Consider the following 21855-nt stretch of genomic DNA (forward strand, 5'->3'; position numbering starts at 1 on the left):
CCCCCTCCCCCCTCGCACCTCCCCCTCCCCCCTCGCACCTCTCCCTCCCCCCTCGCACCTCCCCCTCGCACCTCCCCCTCCCCCCTCGCACCTCCCCCGCTCGCACCGGCGCCCCTCCCCCCTTGGCCCCACTCCGCCGCCTCCCTCCCCCCTTGGCGCCCCGCCCCCTCCTCCCCCCTTAGCGCCCCGCCCCCCCTCCCCCCCTTGGCGCCCCACCCCCTCTCCCCCCTTGGCGCCCCACCCCCTCTCCTCCCTTTGCGCCCCGCCCTCCCTCCCCCCTTGACACCCCGCCCCCCCTCCCCCCTTGGCGCCCAGGCCCCCCTCCCCCCTTGGCGCCCCAGCCCCCCTCCCCCTTGGCGCCCCGGCCCCCCTGCCCCCTCGGCGCCCGCCCCCCCTCCCCCCTTGGCGCCGGCCCCCCCTCCCCCCTTGGCGCCCCGGCCCCCCTCCCTCCTTGGCGCGCCGGCCCCCCTCCCCCCTTGGCGCCCGCCCCCTTGGCGCCCCGCACCCGCCCCCTTGGCGCCCGCCCCCCTCCCCCCTTGGCGCCCCGGCCCCCCTCCCCCATTGGCGCCCGCCCCCCCTCCCCCCTTGGCGCCCGCCCCCCCTCCCCCCTTGGCGCCCGCCCCCCCTCCCCCCTTGGCGCCCGCCCCCCCTCCCCCCTTGGCGCCCCGCCCCCCTCCCCCCTTGGCGCCCCGCCCCCCTCCCCCCTTGGCGCCCCGCACTCCCCCCTTGGCGCCCGCCCTCCCTCCCCCCTTGGCGCCCTGTCCCCCCTCCCTCCCTCCCCCCTTCGCGCCCTGCCCCCCCCTCCCCCCTTGGCGTCCCGCCCCCCCCCCCTTGGCGCCCTTCCCCCCCCACCACCATTGGCGCCCCGGCCCCCCTCCCCCATTGCGCCCCGGCCCCCCTCGCACCTTGGCGCCCCGGCCCCCTTCCCCATTGGCGCCTGCCCCCCCTTGGCACCCTGCCATCCCCTCTCCCATTGGTGCCCCGCCCCCCTCAACTCTTGGCCCCCCGCCCCCCCCACCCCTCCCCCCCTCCCCCTCGCCCCCTCCCCCTCGCCCACCCCCCCACCCCCTACCCCTCCCCCTCACCCCTCCCCCTACCCCTCCCCCCTCACCCCCGCCCCTCCCCCTCCCCTCTCACCCCTCCCCCCTCGCACCTCCCCCTCCCCCGTCGCACCTCCCCCTCCCCCCTCGCTCCTCCCCCTCCCCACTCGCTCCTCCCCCTCACCCCTCGCTCCTCCCCCTCCCCTCTTGGCGCCCCGCTCCGCTCACCCCTTGGCCCCCCCCGCCTCCTCTCGCCCCTTGCTGCCCCGCCCCCCCATGCCCCTTGTTGCCCCGCCTCCCCTCCCCACTTGGCGCCCCGCCCCCCTTCCCCCCTTGGCGCCCCGCCCCCCCTCCCCCTTGGCGCCCCCCTCCCCCCCCTCCCCCCTTGACGCCCCGCCCCCCCTCCCCCCTTGACGCCCCGCCGCCCCTCCCCCCTTGCCGCCCCGTCCCCCTCCCCCTTTGGCACCCCGTCCCCCTTTGGGGCCCACCCCTCTCCTCCCTTGGCGCCCCGCACCCCTCTCCCCCCCTTGGCGACCCGCCCCTCTCCACCGTTGGCGCCCCGCCCACTCTCCCCCCTTTGCGCCCCGCCCCCTCTCCCCCCTTTGCGCCCCGCCCCCCTCTCCCCTTGACACCCCGCCCCCCCTCTCCCCTTGACACCCCGCCCCCCCTCCCCCTTCACACCCCGCCCCCCACACCTGCACCCCTGCCCGCGCCCCTCCCCCCTACCCCCCTCCCCCCTCCCCCTCCCCCCTCCCCCCTCCCCCCTCCCCCCTCGCCCCTCCCCCTCCCCCCTCCCCCCTCCCCCCTCCCCCCTCGCCCCTCGCCCCTCGTCCCTCGCCCCTCGTCCCTCGCCCCTCGTCCCTCGCCCCTCGTCCCTCCCCCTCGTCCCTCCCCCTCGTCCCTCCCCCTCGTCCCTCCCCCTCGTCCCTCCCCCTCGTCCCTCCCCCTCGTCCCTCCCCCTCGTCCCTCCCCCTCGTCCCTCCCCCTCGTCCCTCCCCCTCGTCCCTCCCCCTCGTCCCTCCCCCTCGTCCCTCCCCCTCGTCCCTCCCCCTCGTCCCTCCCCCTCGTCCCTCCCCCTCGTCCCTCCCCCTCGTCCCTCCCCCTCGTCCCTCCCCCTCGTCCCTCCCCCTCGTCCCTCCCCCTCGTCCCTCCCCCTCGTCCCTCCCCCTCGTCCCTCCCCCTCGTCCCTCCCCCTCGTCCCTCCCCCTCGTCCCTCCCCCTCGTCCCTCCCCCTCGTCCCTCCCCCTCGTCCCTCCCCCTCGTCCCTCCCCCTCGTCCCTCCCCCTCGTCCCTCCCCCTCGTCCCTCCCCCTCGTCCCTCCCCCTCGTCCCTCCCCCTCGTCCCTCCCCCTCGTCCCTCCCCCTCGTCCCTCCCCCTCGTCCCTCCCCCTCGTCCCTCCCCCTCGTCCCTCCCCCTCGTCCCTCCCCCTCGTCCCTCCCCCTCGACCCTCCCCCTCGACCCTCCCCCTCGACCCTCCCCCTCGACCCTCCCCCTCGACCCTCCCCCTCGTCACTCCCCCTCGTCCCTCCCCCTCGTCCCTCCCCCTCCCCTTCGCCCTCACCCTCCCCCTCACCCTCCCCCTTCCCCTCGCCCTCCCCCTCCCCCTCGCCCCCCCTCCACTCTCGCCCCTCCCCCTCCCCCCTCCCCCTCCCCCCTCCCCCCTCCCCCTCCCCCCTCCCCCCCCTCCCCCCTCCCCCTCCCCCCTCCCCCTCCCCCCTCCCCCCCCTCCCCCCCCCTCCCCCCTCCCCCCCCCTCACCCCTCCCCCCTCCCCCCCCTCACCCCTCCCCCCCCCTCACCCCTCCCCCCTCCCCCCTCCCCCCTCACCCCTCCCCCCTCACCCCTCCCCCCTCACCCCTCCCCCCTCCCCCTCCCCTCGCCCCTCGCCCCTCGCCCTTCCCCCTCCCCTCCCCCTCGCCCCTCCCCCCTCGCCCCTCCCCCTCCCCCCTCGCCCCTCCCCCTCCCCCCTCGCCCCTCCCCCTCCCCCCTCGCCCCTCCCCCTCCCCCTCGCCCCTCCCCCTCCCCCTCCCCCCTCGCCCCTCCCCCCCTTGCCCCTCCCTTCTCGCCCCTCCCCCTCGCCCCTCCCCCTCGCCCCTCGCCCCTCCCCCCTCCCCCCTCCCCCCTCCCCCCTCGCCCCTCGCCCCTCGCCCCTCCCCCTCGCACCACCCCCTCCCCCTCGCACCACCCCCTCCCCCTCGCACCTCCCCCTCCCCCCTCGCACCTCCCCCTCCCCCCTCGCACCTCCCCCTCCCCCCTCGCACCTCCCCCTCCCCCCTCGCACCTCCCCCTCCCCCCTCGCACCTCCCCCTCCCCCCTCGCACCTCCCCCTCCCCCCTCGCACCTCCCCCTCCCCCCTCGCACCTCCCCCTCCCCCCTCGCACCTCCCCCTCCCCCCTCGCACCTCCCCCTCCCCCCTCGCACCTCCCCCTCCCCCCTCGCACCTCCCCTCCCCCCTCGCACCTCCCCCTCCCCCCTCCCCCTCCCCCCTCGCACCTCCCCCTCCCCCCTCGCACCTCCCCCTCCCCCCTCGCACCTCCCCCTCCCCCCTCGCACCTCCCCCTCCCCCCTCGCACCTCCCCCTCGCACCTCCCCCTCCCCCCTCGCTCCTCCCCCTCCCCCCTCGCACCTCCCCCTCCCCCCTCGCACCTCCCCCTCCCCCCTCGCACCTCCCCCTCCCCCCTTGCACCTCCCCCTCCCCCCTCGCACCTCCCCCCTCCCCCCTCGCACCTCCCCCTCCCCCTCGCACCTCCCCCTCCCCCCTCGCACCTCCCCCTCCCCCCTCGCACCTCCCCCTCCCCCCTCGCACCTCCCCCTCCCCCCTCGCACCTCCCCCTCCCCCCTCGCACCTCCCCCTCCCCCCTCGCACCTCCCCCCTCGCACCTCCCCCTCCCCCCTCGCACCTCCCCCTCCCCCCTCGCACCTCCCCCTCCCCCCTCGCACCTCCCCCTCCCCCCTCGCACCTCCCCCTCCCCCCTCGCACCTCCCCCTCCCCCCTCGCCCCTCGCACCTCCCCCCCTCGCACCTCCCCCCTCGCACCTCCCCCTCCCCCCTCGCACCTCCCCCTCCCCCCTCGCACCTCCCCCTCCCCCCTCGCACCTCCCCCTCCCCCCTCGCTCCTCCCCCTCCCCCCTCGCTCCTCCCCCTCCCCCTCGCACCTCCCCCTCCCCCTCGCACCTCCCCCTCCCCCCTCGCACCTCCCCCTCCCCCCTCGCACCTCCCCCTCCCCCCTCGCACCTCCCCCTCCCCCCTCGCACCTCCCCCTCCCCCCTCGCACCTCCCCCTCCCCCCTCGCACCTCCCCCTCCCCCCTCGCACCTCCCCCTCCCCCCTCGCACCTCCCCCTCCCCCCTCGCACCTCCCCCTCCCCCCTCGCACCTCCCCCTCCCCCCTCGCACCTCCCCCTCGCACCTCCCCCTCGCACCTCCCCCTCGCACCTCCCCCGCCCCCCTCGCACCTCCCCCGCCCCCCTCGCACCTCCCCCGCCCCCTCGCACCTCCCCCTCCCCCGCTCGCCCCTCCCCCTCCCCCGCTCGCCCCTCCCCCTCCCCCGCTCGCCCCTCCCCCTCCCCCGCTCGCCCCTCCCCCTCCCCCGCTCGCCCCTCCCCCTCCCCCGCTCGCCCCTCCCCCTCCCCCGCTCGCCCCTCCCCCTCCCCCGCTCGCCCCTCCCCCTCCCCCGCTCGCCCCTCCCCCTCCCCCGCTCGCCCCTCCCCCGCTCGCCCCTCCCCCTCCCCCGCTCGCCCCTCCCCCTCCCCCGCTCGCCCCTCCCCCTCCCCCGCTCGCCCCTCCCCCGCTCGCCCCTCCCCCGCTCGCCCCTCCCCCGCTCGCCCCTCCCCCGCTCGCCCCTCCCCCGCTCGCCCCTCCCCCGCTCGCCCCTCCCCCCGCTCGCCCCTCCCCCGCTCGCCCCTCCCCCGCTCGCCCCTCCCCCGCTCGCCCCTCCCCCTCCCCCGCTCGCCCCTCCCCCGCTCGCCCCTCCCCCGCTCGCCCCTCCCCCGCTCGCCCCTCCCCCCCGCTCGGAAATAATAATTATTTCCCCTTTACACACACACTGCTCTCAGCTACACATGCCATGGCCTTCCTGCTGCCTGGATCCCACCCCTGGCTTTCCCCAGCTTCTGAAAGTATTGATGTTGGTGTCTGCTGCTTCTCCAATCATATTGTTTGTCTCCCACATTTGCCGCTGTGAAGCACACTGAACAAAACAGCAGCAAAGGCTGGAGAGAAACGGCCTGTGATTGGAGGAGGTAGCTTCATGCTGATGGTTCCATTCAAACTTACAGGGTTGCCTGGCGTTTGACAGTGGTCTCCGGGGCTTCGGAAAGGTTGGGCAGGCCTGAATTAAACTGAATTCTGTCTGATCAAAGACTCGCTGTCTGACATGTAGTTTAACAGGACAGACGTGAGTTGAGGGAGGTGTAGAGAGGTAAGCGCAGGTCGGACACTCTTTAGAAAGAGCACTAAACAAGTTCTGGTTTTGGGCCTGTTGCGATCAGTTCTCTCGCTGATGGCTGACATGACTAATTACAGTAAGGAGTCTAACAACACCAGGTTAAAGTCCAACAGGTTTATTTGGTAGCAAAAGTCACTAGCTTTCGGAGCGCTGCTCCTTCGTCAGATGGAGTGGAAATCTGACGAAGGAGCAGTGCTCCGAAAGCTAGTGGCGTTTGCTACCAAATAAACCTGTTGGACTTTAACCTGGTGTTGTTAGACTCCTTTCTGTGTTTACCCCAGTCCAACGCCGGCATCTCCACATCATGACTAATTACAGCAGACATGTGCTATTTGATTCCATTCTTTGGATGTACGGAATGTTTCGCTCGGGAAATGAGAGTTCTTTATGTCATAAATGCATTTTTGTTTGTAGCATAAACATTACTGTTCAAAGTGTGACTGATGAGGTGTGTGCGCACACATGTGGATGGGGGTATATGTGGCTCTTTAACTCCCTGCTGTGGCTGAATGAACTAGCTTGCTTGTGGAAACCATGTGAACGAATTAGATTGAAGCAGTGTGAATTTAGAGATTTAGAGCCATATCTGCACTTTGGAGCTGCAAGAATTTGAACTTTATTGGTGTCCTTTTTGTGAGGTTTTAGTTTTAAAGATTGTAATTTTTCTGTCAGCATGATTGATGGTACAAAAATATTGCACTGATCCTTTGCAGTCAGTCCTTCCCGTAACTCTGAACTAACTGACTTAAGTGCCTCTGATGAGCTGTCGTTAAAGCTCTGTAGGATCGGTAGATATTTTGTTGGGACAAATTAATTTAGTGCCCTCAGTAACTTTTATAGCTACTCTTCTTCCCTCCCCCCCCCCTTCCCCCCCTCCCATATTCCTCTCTTTTAGTGAAACATGGACGCTGAAGTTAATAATTAAAGAAGGATTGACTTATTTTTAATAAAGAGTCCAGATGGTGAGAGGCCATTGCTGTAAGTGGAACACTGCCAACAAAAGCGCTTTGTCTGCCAACTGTTCTGAATTAAACTGTGTGTGAACTGAACTCAACTGGTCTCAGCATGTCCTGTAACTAGAATTGGGCTTGTGCTCTCATTCACAATGTACCTAATCTGCACCCTTCTTGAGTAATGGTATTTGGGTCATCCATACAACTGTCGATAAAGGTAAAAATAAAACAATGCAACGCTACATATTATGCTCTGGAATGCGCTGCCTGAAAGGGTGGTGAAAATGAATTGGATATTAGCTTCGAGCCATTGGATAAATACTTGAAAAGGAAAAATGTGCAGGGTTACGGGGTAAGAGAGGAGTGCGCCTCGTTGACTAGCTTTCAAAGAGCTGGCACAGGCATGATGGGCCACATGGCCTCTGGTTTGATTCTGAAAGCTGCCAATTCTCCAGTAAATGGGGCAAATATTGGAATTACATAGTAGGTTTGCAAGGAACTGAAAAGAGAGCAGTTAGGCCATTGCTTCTTTTGAAAGTTTATTTATCCATGTTCTTAGACTGTCTATCGGCATTGTTAACCCTTCTTTTTTCTGAGAGTATTTTCAACATTTACTATCTTTGGTACCGGAATTTGAATTGGTCCGTACTTTAAGCAAAACCAAGAGGTCCAGTTTAAATGCTTCTTGCAAAACTGTTGTGAATAAATTAATTCCCAAGGGATTGTCCCTAATGAATGGGCAGATCTGTGCCACAGCCACATGTTTACCTTTTCCCCTCTCTTTAGAACATTACAGCGCAGTACAGGCCCTTCGGCCCTCGATGTTGCGCCGACCAGTGAAACCAATCTAAAGCCCATCTAACCTACGCTTTAGCAGCTTGCCAACTTCTGTCAGGGTCATTGAATGACTGATTGGACTTGATGCAAATCTATCCTGTTTGGAATAGAATGCAGGTTGGGATATGCTGTGCGAGGCAGGAATATTCTGAGGTTGATACATTAAAGCAAAGTCATTTGATCTACAGTTGTGTTGAGTCCTTAAAATCCACGTAAAAATGAAGGATGAGAATGTGGGGTGTTTTGTGTTTTCAGCAGGTGAACGAGACGTTCCATTGCACTACTTAATTTGGACTATATTGGGTTTCAAGAGTTCTGTTTTAATGGGGACTTCTTAACATTTGAGAAAGGCCACAATAACATGTTAAACATCAAACAGATGAAATCATTCCGTCCCCACAAAAGACAGAACTTACATTTTCTTTGCATAAGATGTTGGCATAACTGGAAGGCCAACATTTGTTGCCCATCCCTAACTACCCAGGCGAAGGTGGTAGTGAGCCATCTTCTTGAACTGCAGCAATCTGTTTAGTGCAGGTACACCCACAACACTCGTGATTTGGTACAGCTGAGTTGCTTGCTAGGTCATTTCAGAGGACAGTTGAGAGTCAACCATATTGCTGAGGATCTGGAGTCACATGTAGGCCAGACCAATTGAGGGTGGCAGATTTCCTTCCTGAAAGGACATTAGTGAACCAGATGTTTTTACAACAATCTGCAGTGGTTTCATGGTCAGCATTACTGAGAATAGCTTTTCAATTCCAGACTTTTATTATCAATTGACTTTAAATTCCACCAACTGCTGTGGTGGGATTTGAACCTGTGTACCAAGAGCATTAGCCTGGCTTCTAGATTAGTGCGGTAACATTACCACTACACCACTGTCTTGCCACATTTATTTTCATATAGCCCCCTTCACAACCGTAGATGGACCCCTGGTCTGAAATCAATGAGGTAAGGCCAGATTTTTGCTGGACAGGGCAAATGGTCTAGTGGGAGTCTCAATCCGGTTTACTTCAGAGTCAGTTCAGCTTTGACACTCAATACAGACCCCAAGTTCAGTCTCGACAAAGCTAGCACCACTTCACTAAGTGAGTTATGTGAATGCAGTGTGAATATATGAAGTTGGTATGTAATCTAATGGATTTCCTGTTGGTTTTAATCACAGCAGGTCAAAGGAAATGCACTATTGCTAATTTATATATGTATAATAGTTTGCCTTTATCTTTCAGTTGTGTTCTGTTGTGGTGTTCTGTCCTTGCTTTTGTGTTTTATTTTTCAGTTTAGCTGCAAGGTGTTGGGTACATGGTGTGGCAGCAAAAGAAACCTTCAGGCCACAGAATTTCCTATTCGGAGGCATTGGATAAATGCAGCTTGTCATTGCCTAATGGTTCCCTTCACACTGTTGCACCTATCATGTGCCCACAACGGTGCTATTCCCACTGTCTAATCCTGTCTGATCAACGCTCTTGCTCCCGTTGCTTTATTTTGCTCTTCACATATACAGGGAAGGCTGAAACTGTCCACTTCACTTTAACTTACCAAGTTCTGCTTCTCTGATCCCTTGCCATTTAATGACCTGCTGCCCGCCTAACCATGTCCTGTCTCCGGCTGGTGCTCTCCCCTTGCAAACCCATAGCCAGTTGTACTCCCTTGCAGAGTGGGAACAGAATTAGGATGGAGGTTGAAGGACAGGTTCACGCTCATGCTGGAAAATACGCAGCTGGAAGGAAGGAAGGTACGCAACAAGACTAGGCTGAGACAATGTGAGAACTGGTGTCACTAGATTTATTTAGTAATGTGACACAAGCACATTCCATTCACTGGGAAGCGAAAGGATAGTGACTTAGTGTGTGATGGTTTGGGAAAGGATGGGGAAATGACAGAGTTGGGGACTGGGTAACAAAAATTCATAACTTGCAAGAATGGGCCAGGTTGCCATATTGGGGTACAGTGGGGCACATTAACAGTAACTTAGACGTTGCATGGGAGTGGCACCATGGAATCCAGTGGCGAAAGTCCTTGGGTGCAGACTTGTGTGGGGTCCTGAGAGGATCCTCTAGTTGGAGTCATACCCAGTACAAAGGAAGATTGTTGTGGTTGTTGGAGATCAATAAGAACACAAGATCAAACACCTCAATTCCATATAATTCCTGCATCTCACTGCAGGAGTACCTCAGGGTAGTGTCCTAGGTCCAACCTTCTTCAGTCGTTTCATCAGTGACCTTTCTTCCATCATCAAGCCTGAAGTGAGGATTGTACAATGTTCCCCATTCACGACTCCTCAGTTATTGCAGCACGCTCATGTGCAGCAAGTTCTGGACAACATTCAGGCTTGGGCTGACAAGTGGCAAGTAACATTCCTGTCACATCAGTGCTAGGCAATTACCATCTCCAAGAAGAGAGAATCTAACCATCGCCCCATGACATTCAATGGCACTGCCGTCACTGAATCCCCCACTATCAACGTCCTGGGGGGGCGGTGGGGGTGGGGCGGTGGTTATCATTGATAACAAACTGAACTGAACCAGCCATATAAATACTGTGGCAACAAGAACAGGTCAGAGGCTAGGAATCCTGCAGCGAGTAACTCACCTGGCTTCCAAAAGTCTGTTCACAAGGCAGGAATGTGATGGAATATTCTCCATTTGCCTTGGGGATTGGGAGAAAAGAGAAGCGGTGTTAAGAAATACAGAAGGAGGAAAGAAATTTAGTATAAAATTAAGCAGAATGTTAAATTTAAAACCTGGTTAGCTTGCTTGAAATGGGAAACGGTAAAAGAAACAAAATGGTGGACGGCATTGGGAGTTTTTTGAATTGAAATTTGCTCCACTGTACCTTTTGATGACCATCGGTTATAAATACTTCATTGCAGGATGTATATTACAGAGGGCAATTCAGTTTTAAAGACTGGGCAAGTGTATAGATACCTAATGCATTTCACTTCCTTGGGGCACCCTGTTACACTTCGTAGTCAGTGAGGAATTTTGTAAATATCATCAGAATTGGGAGGTGGAGAAATTCAGCAACTGATTAGTGCAGAGAGTCCCCAGGAATAGCAGCGAGCGAAATGATCGAGTCAGTTCTGGGTAAATGTTGGCCAGGGCAACATTTAGTTGGAGGATTTTGGGAGCGTTTGGAAGGTAGGAGGGCAATTTCAGTATTAAGTGTGAATGCAGAAGCGTGAGCAAAATATGACAGCAGGAAGAAAGATTTTTAAACAAGGATTGTGCACATACACAAGATTTTTAAAATATCTTCTTCTTTGGCGGTCCTTCAGGATCAAGGATGACTTGCTTGGGTTCTGCAGTGGCTGTACAGTCCAATCCTGGAGACACAGACTCTGCCCCAGGTGGGGTAGGTAATGCTTGATGAAGTAGGTGGGTGGGATGTTCCGGAATCTGCACGCTCTTTCCAATCTTTATGCTTGGCCTCCAAAGGCTTCACTCGGTGACGCTCGAGGTGATTGCCGCCTTCGTGGATACTTCTCCAGTTTGTGCGTTTAAAGGCAAATGATTCCCAAGTATCAGTGGGGATGTTGCATTTATTTAGGGAGGCTTTCAGAGTGTCCTTGTAGCATTCCCTCTGCCCTCCTAATGAGCACTTGCCGTTGCAGAGCTCAGAGTAGAGCACTTGTTTAGGAGTCTTGTGTCGTGCATGCGGACAATGTGGCTCGTCGATCGCAGATTGTTGAGGGTTGACCAGTACCTTGATGCCTGGGAGGAACACTCATTAGTACATCTATCCTGCCAGTGAATTTGTAGGATTTTGCGGAGGCAGCGTTGGTGATATCTCCAGGGATTTTAAGTGTCTGTTGTACATTGTCCATGTTTCTGATGCATGCAGGAGGCAGAGACCATGGCTTCTCTGTAGACAATGAGCTTGGTGCTGGGTTTGAAGTCTCGGTCTTTGAACACATTGTTCAGTATATATTATATTTAAATTGCATCTTTCGTTTCCCTACAGCTATCCATTATATCAACTTGGGAACCCTCAGTTGCGGATATTTCGAACCAACTTTTTTATGACCCTAGTAAGGCCTGGAAGGGAGCAGCCAGAGAATACAGTCCAGTTCAGGATTCCTATGGAGTAAGTATGACGGTATAGAAATAAACTTGGCAAAACTGAGGTTCGTTAAGATTTTAAGTGAAATCAAGTGGGCCTGATGCACTTTGTCCTGGTTTGAAAACTTCAGTATTCTGTCTGGTCTCCTGGCCCTCCTAAACCGAGGGTTAATTAATCCTTAATCTGTGCTAGCTTCTAAGGAATGTGATACTTGTCCTGGTGGCTGTTCTGGTTTATTGGGTTGATTACACCTTTTAGGAAGCCTGAGACACCTGTGCAGAATGCTCGATGGTTAAAATGTGTTGGTTTTCTGACATTCTTTTAATAGTTTTCCATTATTGCTGCACAGTACTGCTTTCTTCCACTAGAGGCCCTGAGTGAGCTGTGCAGGTACTTTAGACATTTCTGAATTTGAAAGTAGGGAAGACTAAGTTTCAGTTCATGGGAGTCTGTTACTGGAAGCCACTGTGGAAGACTTTGGGTAGAAGCTTTTTGGCATCATATTATGACACAGCAATGTATTGAACCAGTAGTCTGCTGACAGTCAACCAATAACTTGCCACTGCTAGACAAAGCTGTGAAACTTTTTTATTAGTTCAGTGGATGTGGGCATCACTGGCTGGGCCAGCATTTATTGGCAATCCTTTTTTTGTCTTTGAATTGAGTGGTTTGCTTGGCCTTTCAGAGGACATTTCAGAATCAACCACATTACTGTGGATCTGGAGTCACATGTAGGCCAGACCAGGTCAGCAGGTTTCCTTCCCGAAAGGACATTAGAGAATCAGATGGGTTTTTACAACAATCAACAATGGTTTCATGGTCATTATTAGGCTTTTAATTTCAGACTTTAAAAAAAATTACATTTAAATTCCACCAAAGCCATGGTGGGATTTGAACTCTGATCCCAGAACATTACAGTGGGTCTCTGGATTACTAGTCCAGTGACAATACCGTCTTTGCAAAAGGTTTAAAGTTTATTAGTGTCACAAGTAATATTACATTAACACTGCGATGAAGTTACTGTGAAAATCTCCTAGTCGCCACACTCCGGCATCTGTTCAGGTACAATGAGGGAGAATTTAGCATGGCCAATGCAACTAACCAGCACGTCTTTCGGACGGGAGCACCCGGAGGTAACCCACACAGACACTTGGAGAATGTGCAGACTCCGCGCGCACAGTGACTCAAGCTGGGAATGGAACCTGGGTCCCTGGCACCTGGGTCCCTGGCATTGTGAGGCGGCAGTGCTAACCACTGTGCCACCCACGAGATTTGAGGTTGTGTAATGGTCAGACTCTGATTCTTATGTGTGCGAAAACATTTGGCAGTTTCTTTATGCAAACATTAATATTTTAAGATTTAAAAAAAAATTATCTTTGATTTCTAACCTGTGTTTTACAGGATGACAAAATTTGACGTGAAGAATTACCTACAGAGCATCTACAATGTTCCAGTGGCTGCTGTGAGGACCAGGATACAATACTGTAAGTATTGTAAATTGCTGATGCTGGTTAAAAGAACAGCCTGCGTGCTGTTACAATGAACCTTGCTTAAACATTGGTCCCAAGTCACACCATTTCCTGGTGAATGAACAGTTTTGTCAGATTTTTGTTTTTCCAGGTGATTGAGCTAGTGTTTGGGACAGAGTTCAGTAGAGACAGGACATTACAACTTGGCCTAATCCACTTTACACCCTAAAACTATCCTAAAATGCTAGGCTCCTGAAACTCTTTTTCAGATCGAATCACTGGATAAAAATGAGGAGGGAGAACCCATCTTTTTTTAAAATCTCCTTGAGCCTGGGTACAGAGGTCAATTTTAGCTTTAATAAAAAACAGAAAAATGTTGGAGAAACTCAGCAGGTCTGGCAGCATCTGTGGAGAGAGGAACAGTCTACGTTTCGATTCTCTATAGAATCCCTACAGTACAGAAGGAGGCTATTCGGCCCATCAAGCCTGCACAGACAACAATCCCCCCTCCCACAGGTCCTATCCCGTAACCCCACATATTTGCCCTAAAGGGGCAAGTTTTTAGCATAACCAATCCACCTAACCCGCAGATCTTTGGACTATGGGAGGAAACCAGAGAACCCGGAGGACATCTTCAGAGCTAAATTTTAGCTTGTCTGCTGCTCCTGTCAGCTAAATTGGTGAGGGTTAGGGATTGAATCTGATATCTTTCCGCTTATATTAGCTATAAGAGTTGTTGAAGTTTTTTTTAATTCCTCCTGTGTCAGTACTGCAAATGCATATCACTTGTTTAAATGTTGAGGAATGAGGGATGGTAATTTCAGAAGATTATGTGGAGTAAATTGTTCAATTTAAACTAGTATCGTTGAAGATATTCAAGAATAGCTTTTGCACATTTTTTCTGTAGGATACTAAAGATTTCTTGTGAAGGGTGCTTCTCAGTTCTTAGCCAGGTGTCCCTGTGGAAGTTTGTGCAGACTTCTATTTTAAGTGAAGAGTGGCATTATTTGAGGACTTCACATCATAGCTCAGACAGAGTTTCAGTGACATTTGACTAATGATGATGGTTGGGCAGACTGCAGAGCTGGGGGCATGAAGAAAGGAAAACGAGAGTAGAACATAGAACATAGAACAGTACAGCACAGAACAGGCCCTTCGGCCCACGATGTTGTGCCGAGCTTTATCTGAAACCAAGATCAAGCTATCCCACTCCCTATCATCCTGGTGTGCTCCATGTGCCTATCCAACAACCGCTTAAATGTTCCTAAAGTGTCTGACTCCACTATCACTGCAGGCAATCCATTCCACACCCCAACCACTCTCTGCGTAAAGAACCTACCTCTGATATCCTTCCTGTATCTCCCACCACGAACCCTATAGTTATGCCCCCTTGTAATAGCTCCATCCACCCGAGGAAATAGTCTTTGAACGTTCACTCTATCTATCCCCTTCATCATTTTATAAACCTCTATTAAGTCTCCCCTCAGCCTCCTCCGCTCCAGAGAGAACAGCCCTAGCTCCCTCAACCTTTCCTCATAAGACCTACCCTCCAAACCAGGCAGCATCTTGGTAAATCTCCTCTGCACTCTTTCCAGCGCTTCCACATCCTTCTTATAGTGAGGTGACCAGAACTGCACACAATATTCCAAATGTGGTCTCACCAAGGTCCTGTACAGTTGCAGCATAACCCCACGGCTCTTAAACTCCAACCCCCTGTTAATAAAAGCTAACACACTATAGGCCTTCTTCACAGCTCTATCCACTTGAGTGGCAACCTTTAGAGATCTGTGGATATGGACCCCAAGATCTCTCTGTTCCTCCACAGTCTTCAGAACCCTACCTTTGACCCTGTAATCCACATTTAAATTAGTCCTACCAAAATGAATCACCTCACATTTATGTACTGGAGGTTTCAAAAGGAAAATGGGAGTACTGGAGGTTGCAGTGCTAAATAAAAGTGGAACAAGGAGAAAGCATCCTGATTGAATCGCAGAGGACTGGAGGATAGTGGGTGTAAAGAAATATTACTGAGGTTGGTAATGCATGGAAAGGAAGAATGCCCAAGACTTGTCTGCTGGCGAGAGAAGAAGTCTGAGGAGTGTAAGGGAGGAAAGACAAACAGACTGTAGTGAGCATCCAATTGTCTGGCGTCACAAGGCAGATTAAGTTGAACACTGGGAAGTCTGTCTGGAAGAACAGATGGTTGGATGATGGTGATAAAATGGTGTGATCACAAACCTGAAGAGAACAACATATTTAGTGTGGTAGTGACGATGATCCAGTCGATTTGAGCAGCCGTTAGAAAGCATACTGTACAACACTTGTAGCTTTTCATCAAATGTACTGCACTGGGATATAATCTTTGAATGTATATTACTCATGGTCACTCAAAACTGTTGTTTAGGTACTAACAAGAAGAGAAATCATAAGAATCAGAGAGTGAAGCGTCCTGATTATAAAGCCGCCTATGTTCAGCTGGTAAGTACAGGCCAATTTCTTATCTTATTTGCCATAGCTCTCAAGAACTGGCCATGATTGGCTTCTCTTCTGCTTTTAACCTAAATTACAACTCCTTTGTTTAATTGCCTACGTACAGATTAAGTGGTTACTGTACATGAAGGGCAGTTTTTTTACTTGATGATGGAAAAAATATTTTGTGTATTCCTCCTTTAGACGCAAAAACATTTGCTGTGATTTCCTGACACTCATTCCCTTCCATCCTTTTATAAAATGGATTTAAATTATTAAATAAAGGCATTCCAGTGCCAACTGTGATATTTGCGTTTTAGCTGGACATTTTTCTTTTCATGGAAGGAGCTAATAGTTTTATTATCCACGGCTGCACCCTGTACTGTATAGGTCCTTGGAATTTGTACATTTTACTATACTTCTTTAAAATGCTTAACAGAATCTGGTGCGAACTCTTGCTTGCCAGTGTTTGCAGATTTGGATCTTGCCAACACCTTTGAGAGATGAGGATTCATTGCAAGACATTCCTGTTCACGTGGAAGTGCTTCAATTGCCTCCCTTGCGAATAAGCAGTTACTGTCATTTACTGCTGACGTCAAAGAATAAAACTAGCAGACTCCAATCTTCCCTTCATAACTGAGGCACTAAGTTTCATTCAGCAGTCTAGAATTATGAATTTCAGAAGTCAGGCACCTTCTTGAATTCCATAATGATGAGTAGCTCTGTCAGGAAATGTCCCAGAAAAACTGACCTTCGGCATATATTCCATAAAAAGGCAATGCTGTAGACTAGAGCATAGGATTTTAATTTGTTCCAAAATGTTTCCAGAAGATGGTGAATAATTTGTGCATCACTCACTGTGTTGGATAGTAATTGGGTGAAGTAGCTCTGGTTTACATGCTGTTGTTCCTGGACAGACGTAGCAGATAAAACTTATTCCAGAGAAATGTGAAGTGATCCATTTTCGGAATGGAGAATAAGGTGAGGCAAAATAAAAAAAAGTTACATTTCTAAAGGTGATGCAGGGGCAGAGAGACCAGGGGATAAATGTGCGCAAATCATTGAAGATGGCAGGGAGTTTGAGAAAGTTGTTAAGATTTACAGGATCCTGGGCTTTATAGACAGAGGCATAGAGTAAAGGAGTAACAAAGTTACGGTGATCCTTTATAAAGTTTGACCTCAATTAGAGCATTGTGTCCATTCCTGGGCAACACACTTTTAAAGGAGGGAAGGTATTAAATTACGAGAATGTTTCCAGGAATGAGAGACTTCAGTTCCATGGATAAATTGGCGAACCAGGCGTTGTTCTCCTTGGGGAAGAGAAGTGTGGGAGGATATTTGATAGAGGTGTTCAACATCATGAGGGGTCTGGACAGAGTAGAGAGAGAGAAACTGTTTCCATTGCCTGAAAGATCAAGAACCAGCGGACAGTAATCTAAGGTAAATATTAAAGAACCAAAGGTGGCACGAGAAAAAACTATTTACACAGTGAACGGTTAGGGTTTGGAATGTACTGCTTAAAAGTGTGGTGGGGATAGATTCAATTCTGGCTTTCAAAAGGAAATTGGATCTTTATCTGAACAGGGAAAATGTGCAGGGCTACAGGGAAAAGGCAGGATGGTACCATTAATTGAGTTCTTTCAGAGGGCTGGCAGGAGTATGATTGGCCGAATAGTCTCCTGCGCTGTAACCATTATAATCCCAATAGTGTCTGGATTTGAGGGGATTGATGGAGTTAGATGGAGTGAAACTGTTTCAGCTAGCAGGAGGGTAGATAACCAGAGGCCATAAAATTTAAGATAATTGTCAAGAGAAGCTGGGAGGTGAGAAATGTTTGTACAGAGCAGGTTGTTGTGATCTGGCATGCATTATCTGAAAGGGTGGTGGAAGCAGATTCAGTAATAATTTTCAAAGGGAATGGAATATATAATTCAAAAGGAAAATTGCAGGGCTAAGGGAAAAGAACGGGAGTGGGACTAATTGGAAAGCTTATTCAAAGAACCACCACAGACACAATGGACTAAATACCCTTCTTTTGTGTTGTATTATTGCATAGTGCCTGACTTATTCCAACAAAACATGCAAAACCCCCGTCCCTCTACCAGCCTGTCTAGCTGAATAGGACATCTAAAGATGCTTTTACCTATTGAGTCATCAAATCTGTGTGATTTCCCCCCCCCCCAAATTGACAAAATTTCAAAAGAAGAAAGGTTATATTCCTCCCATGTCCTTGAACGTTATTTCCTCTTTATACAAGCAGTGCTAAAGAAAGCTGAACGTGGGTGGTGGTTTGCAAATTCTGTATTTCAAACGAACGGCAGTTGAATAAGAGAGCAAATGTTCAAAGAATGTGGTGAGTAGCGCGGATAGCTGTTTTGCTGGACACAGGGCAGTGGTAAAAATGTCTGGCAGATGATTCAGATGTTAATGAGTGGCTGGGGAAGAGGAAGGTTAAGGCTTCCCTGGAGCAGCTTGTTCTTGATAAACAGGAAACGTTAATTTTTATTTCAGCAATTATTTTTTTAATCCTCACGAGCTAGTTGGAGCAGTGTGTCGGGTCAGTAAGTGTTGTGTTTGCTCACTTGTTTACAAGCTGCCAAATGATGGAATGGGACAGTTTCAGAGGCCGCTAATTGGCAATAAAATGGGAAAGAGAGGCAAAATCCTTTTTTAAGCAAGTAAGCCTCGTGAGGCAGACATTCCCACTGACTGTGTGTTGGGTACAAAGTTTCTCATAAATCCTGGCCACCGACTTCCTGATTTGAATACCTAAATAGTTCTCTGACGAGAGGTGAATCAGCGAATTGACCCCAGTGAGCCACTTGCCTACACTTTCGGCTGTGGAATGGTACATTATGTAGTGGAAACTGCATGGTCAGATGTTTACACAGTTGGGGAAAGTAAAAGAACCTGCATTTTCATCAGCTCCTGATGATGTCTGTCCTGATTTTGCAAACCACTTTGTGTGCAATAGGCTGCTTTGAAGTCCACAAAACATTGCGAACGGGGCAAATGTCATAGTCCACCTGAGAGTATGAGAAAACGAACGCACTTTTATGTGGCCCCTTTCATCCCTCGGAATATCCCAAAGTATTTCACAGTCACTTTTTTGAAGAAGTGACTAGAATGGTTGATGAGGGAAGGGCCGTGGATGTCGTCTATATGGACTTTAGTAAAGCGTTTGACAAAGTCCCTCATGGTAGGTTGGTGCAAAAGGTTGGATCTCATTGGATAAAGAGGGAGGTGGCTAGATGGGTGGAGAACTGGCTTGGTCACAGAAGACAGAGGGTGGTAGTGGAAGGGTCTTTTTCCGGCTGGATGCCTGTGACTAGTGGTGTTCCGCAGGGCTCTGTATTGGGACCTCTGCTGTTTGTAATTTATATAAACGATCTGGAAGAAGGTGTAACTGGGGTGATCAGTAAGTTTGTGGACGACATGAAAATGGCTGGACTTGCAGATAGTGAGGAGCATTGTCAGAGGCTACAGAAGGATATAGATAGGCTGGAAATTTGGGCAAAGAAATGACAGATGGAGTTCAATCCAGATAAATGCGAAGTGATGCATTTTGGTAGAACTAACGTAGGGGGGAGCTATACGATAAATGGCAGAACCATAAAGGGTGTAGATACGCAGAGGGACCTGGGTGTGCAAGTCCACAGATCCTTGAAGGTGACGTCACAGGTGGAGAAGGTAGTGAATAAGGCATATGGCATGCTTGCCTTTATAGGTCGGGGCATAGAGTATAAAAGTTGGGGTCTGATGTTGCAGTTGTATAGAACATTGGTTCGGCCGCATTTGGAACACTGCACCCAGCTCTGGTCGCCACACTACCAGAAGGACGTGGAGGCTTTAGAGAGAGTGCAGAGGAGGTTTACCAGGATGTTGCCTGGTATGGAAGGGCTTAGTTATGAGGAGAGATTGGGTAAACTTGGGGTTGTTCTCACTGGAAAGACGGAGGATGAGGGGTGACCTAATAGAGGTGTATAAAATTATGAAAGGCATAGATAAGGTGAATGGTGGGAAGCTTTTTCCCAGGTCGGTGGTGACGTTCACGAGGGGTCATAGGTTCAAGGTGAGGGGGGGGGAGGTTTAACACGGATATCAGAAGGACATATTTTACACAGAGGGTGTTGGGGGCCTGGAATGCACTGCCGGGCAAGGTGGTGGAGGCGGGCACACTGGGAACGTTTAAGACTTATAGCCACATGAACGGAGTGGGAATGGAGGGATACAAAAGAATGGTCTAGTTTGGACCAGGGAGCGGCGCGGGCTTGGAGGGCCGAAGGGCCTGTTCCTGTGCTGTATTGTTCTTTGTTCACTATTGGGCAAGAAAGTATGGCTTTCAATTTGTGCTTAGTGAGGTCTCGCACATAACGTGAACAAAAAAACCTACTTAATCTGTTTTGGTGTTGATTGAAGTATAAATGTTGACCAAGCATTGGGAGGTTCCATGGATCGGTTATGCCCACCTGAATGGGAAAAATGGTCCTTGTTTTAGTATCTTGCCTGAACGATGATGTCTCACAATGCAACACATTCCCTTAGTACTAGTTCCTGGAGTCAAGTTTGAACCCATGAGCTCACTAAGCTGACACGAGAAGTGTTTCATACTATGTTGTTTGTCCTGTTCAATTTCATATCAGAAGGCAAATCCATCTCTTGAACACCCGGACTGGCTCCCAGGAGAAGGATGCGGGTTAATCTGGAAGGAGAATATTAGTTGGTGTGCGAGAGCCTGTTACAGGACAGTAATCCATTAAGGGGCAGCATCCTGAGCTTCCCTCTTCCTCAGCCTAACGTACCTCAGGATGAGTGACCAAAAGTGCCTCTGTTCTTAATTAATGCTCTGCCTCTAATGCTTGGATAAGCACACCAAAAAACCCAAAGCTCCAGAATGTGACTTGCACTCTGCTGATTGCTGAGCATTCAAAATGGGGATGTGTGGAATGACTTCCTGAAATATGTAACAATACTATTTGCTTCCCAAAAGATTTTTTAAAAAATTCTGGTTACTGATCCTCTGTAGTCAGGTTGGATTTCATGATTAAGTATAGTTTTGGCATGATATAAGTTGTATTTCAGTCATTTGCAACTTGGATCCCAGTGGAGAAAAATGTGGACATAGCCACAAATGCTGACCCTTTCTGGGATGTCACCTTGTTCCTCATAAGTCATGACATTCTGGTTTGGAAGGCGTATTCCCATTCATTTTAATAAGTCCAAAAAACTCTCTGCCTTATGAAAAACCATATAGTTAAAATACTTGCAGCATTTTAATATTTCTGTACAGCAGCTGAATATTATTATTTGTCAGGCTGTATAATAGTTTAAACAAAATACCACAAGTCTGTTTTGACTCTTGCTGAAATGAATGAGATTTTACTCTTACACTGATGCTTGCAATATGTATTCCTTAAGTGAGGCAGTGTTAAGAATCATATGAGAACCTTGGTGTTAGTAAGAGAAAACACATTTTTGTATCGCCTCAGAATGTTGCAGAAGTGCTATATGGCTAATAAGTTGTATTTGAGGTGTGGTTGCTGTTGTAATGCACACAGGAAAGCTCCACCAATAGCAAAAAAAAAGAATGATGCAGCACCGAAGAAGGCCATTCAGCCATCCACTTTGAAGGAATGATCCAGTTAGACTGGCTCTTTCCCCATAATCTGCAAAATTCCCCTGAAAGTTGCTAACTTTGCTTCCACTGTCATTTCAGGTCGTACATTGCGACATAAAATAAACTCCAGGTTCTTTTGTTAGTTTCCTTAAATCTATATTGTCAGATTACTGGCCTTGCTGCCAATGGAAACAGTTTCTGTATCAATTCTCTTTCTTTACCCTATCAAAACCTCTATGATTTTGAACAGCTCTATCAAGTCTCTCTTCAATCTTTCCCGCTTTGAGAAGAGCACTGTTTCCATATAACTGATACCATTCTAGTAAATTTCCTTGGCACCCTCTCTTGCGGTCTTGCCGTTATTCTGAGATCCACATTTTAGCAACATTCTGTTTTTGGCGGTGTTGATTGATGGGGAGAGTTTGGCCAGGACATCAGCAGAACTGCTCTGCTCTTCGAACAGAGCAGTGGGATTTTTCTATGTTGTCCTGATCAGGCAAACAGGGTCCCAGTTTAATGTTCATCCAAAAGATAGCACCTTCAATCACGTAGTATTCCAATGTGCTTAAGGTCAATCTATATCATGTACTCAGGTCTGGGGTCTTGATGCCACAACCTACTGACTCAGAGGCATGAATTCAGCCACTGAGCTTGGGCTGAAGAATGGTCCTGATGACCGGTTTTTATTGGTCAGTGATTTAGAACATTCTTTTGAAGACACTCATATTACATTTTGTTTTGTTCTGGTTTCTCTTGGGGCGTTTAGAGGTCATTAACAAGACTGGAACCAATTTTTCTACGTGTTATCACTATTGATAAGATTTATTTTTAAAGAATTATTACAGTCTCAAAATGCTCAGAATATTATGCTGCATATGAAAATTCCCCTAACATTTCTCGAATTAAGAAACTGTTTTCTTCACTCTTTTCTTGGAGTTCTATTCATAGGAACAGGAGTAGGC

The 21855-nt window shown here is 51.7% G+C and overlaps 1 protein-coding gene across 2 annotated transcripts in view; it reads left to right on the forward strand.

The window, feature by feature from the left end:
• Positions 1-21855, forward strand: part of mrpl23 (mitochondrial ribosomal protein L23) — an 88965-nt gene that overhangs the window by 9243 nt on the left and 57867 nt on the right. For both annotated transcript variants that reach the window (XM_078220470.1, XM_078220468.1), the window contains exons 2-4: positions 11240-11362; positions 12740-12822; positions 15212-15285. In XM_078220470.1, the coding sequence (XP_078076596.1) occupies positions 11240-11362; positions 12740-12822; positions 15212-15285 (280 nt within the window). The remainder of the gene's footprint in view (positions 1-11239; positions 11363-12739; positions 12823-15211; positions 15286-21855) is intronic.

Source organism: Mustelus asterias, chromosome 9, assembly GCF_964213995.1.
Source record: "Mustelus asterias chromosome 9, sMusAst1.hap1.1, whole genome shotgun sequence".
Taxonomy (NCBI): domain Eukaryota; kingdom Metazoa; phylum Chordata; class Chondrichthyes; order Carcharhiniformes; family Triakidae; genus Mustelus; species Mustelus asterias.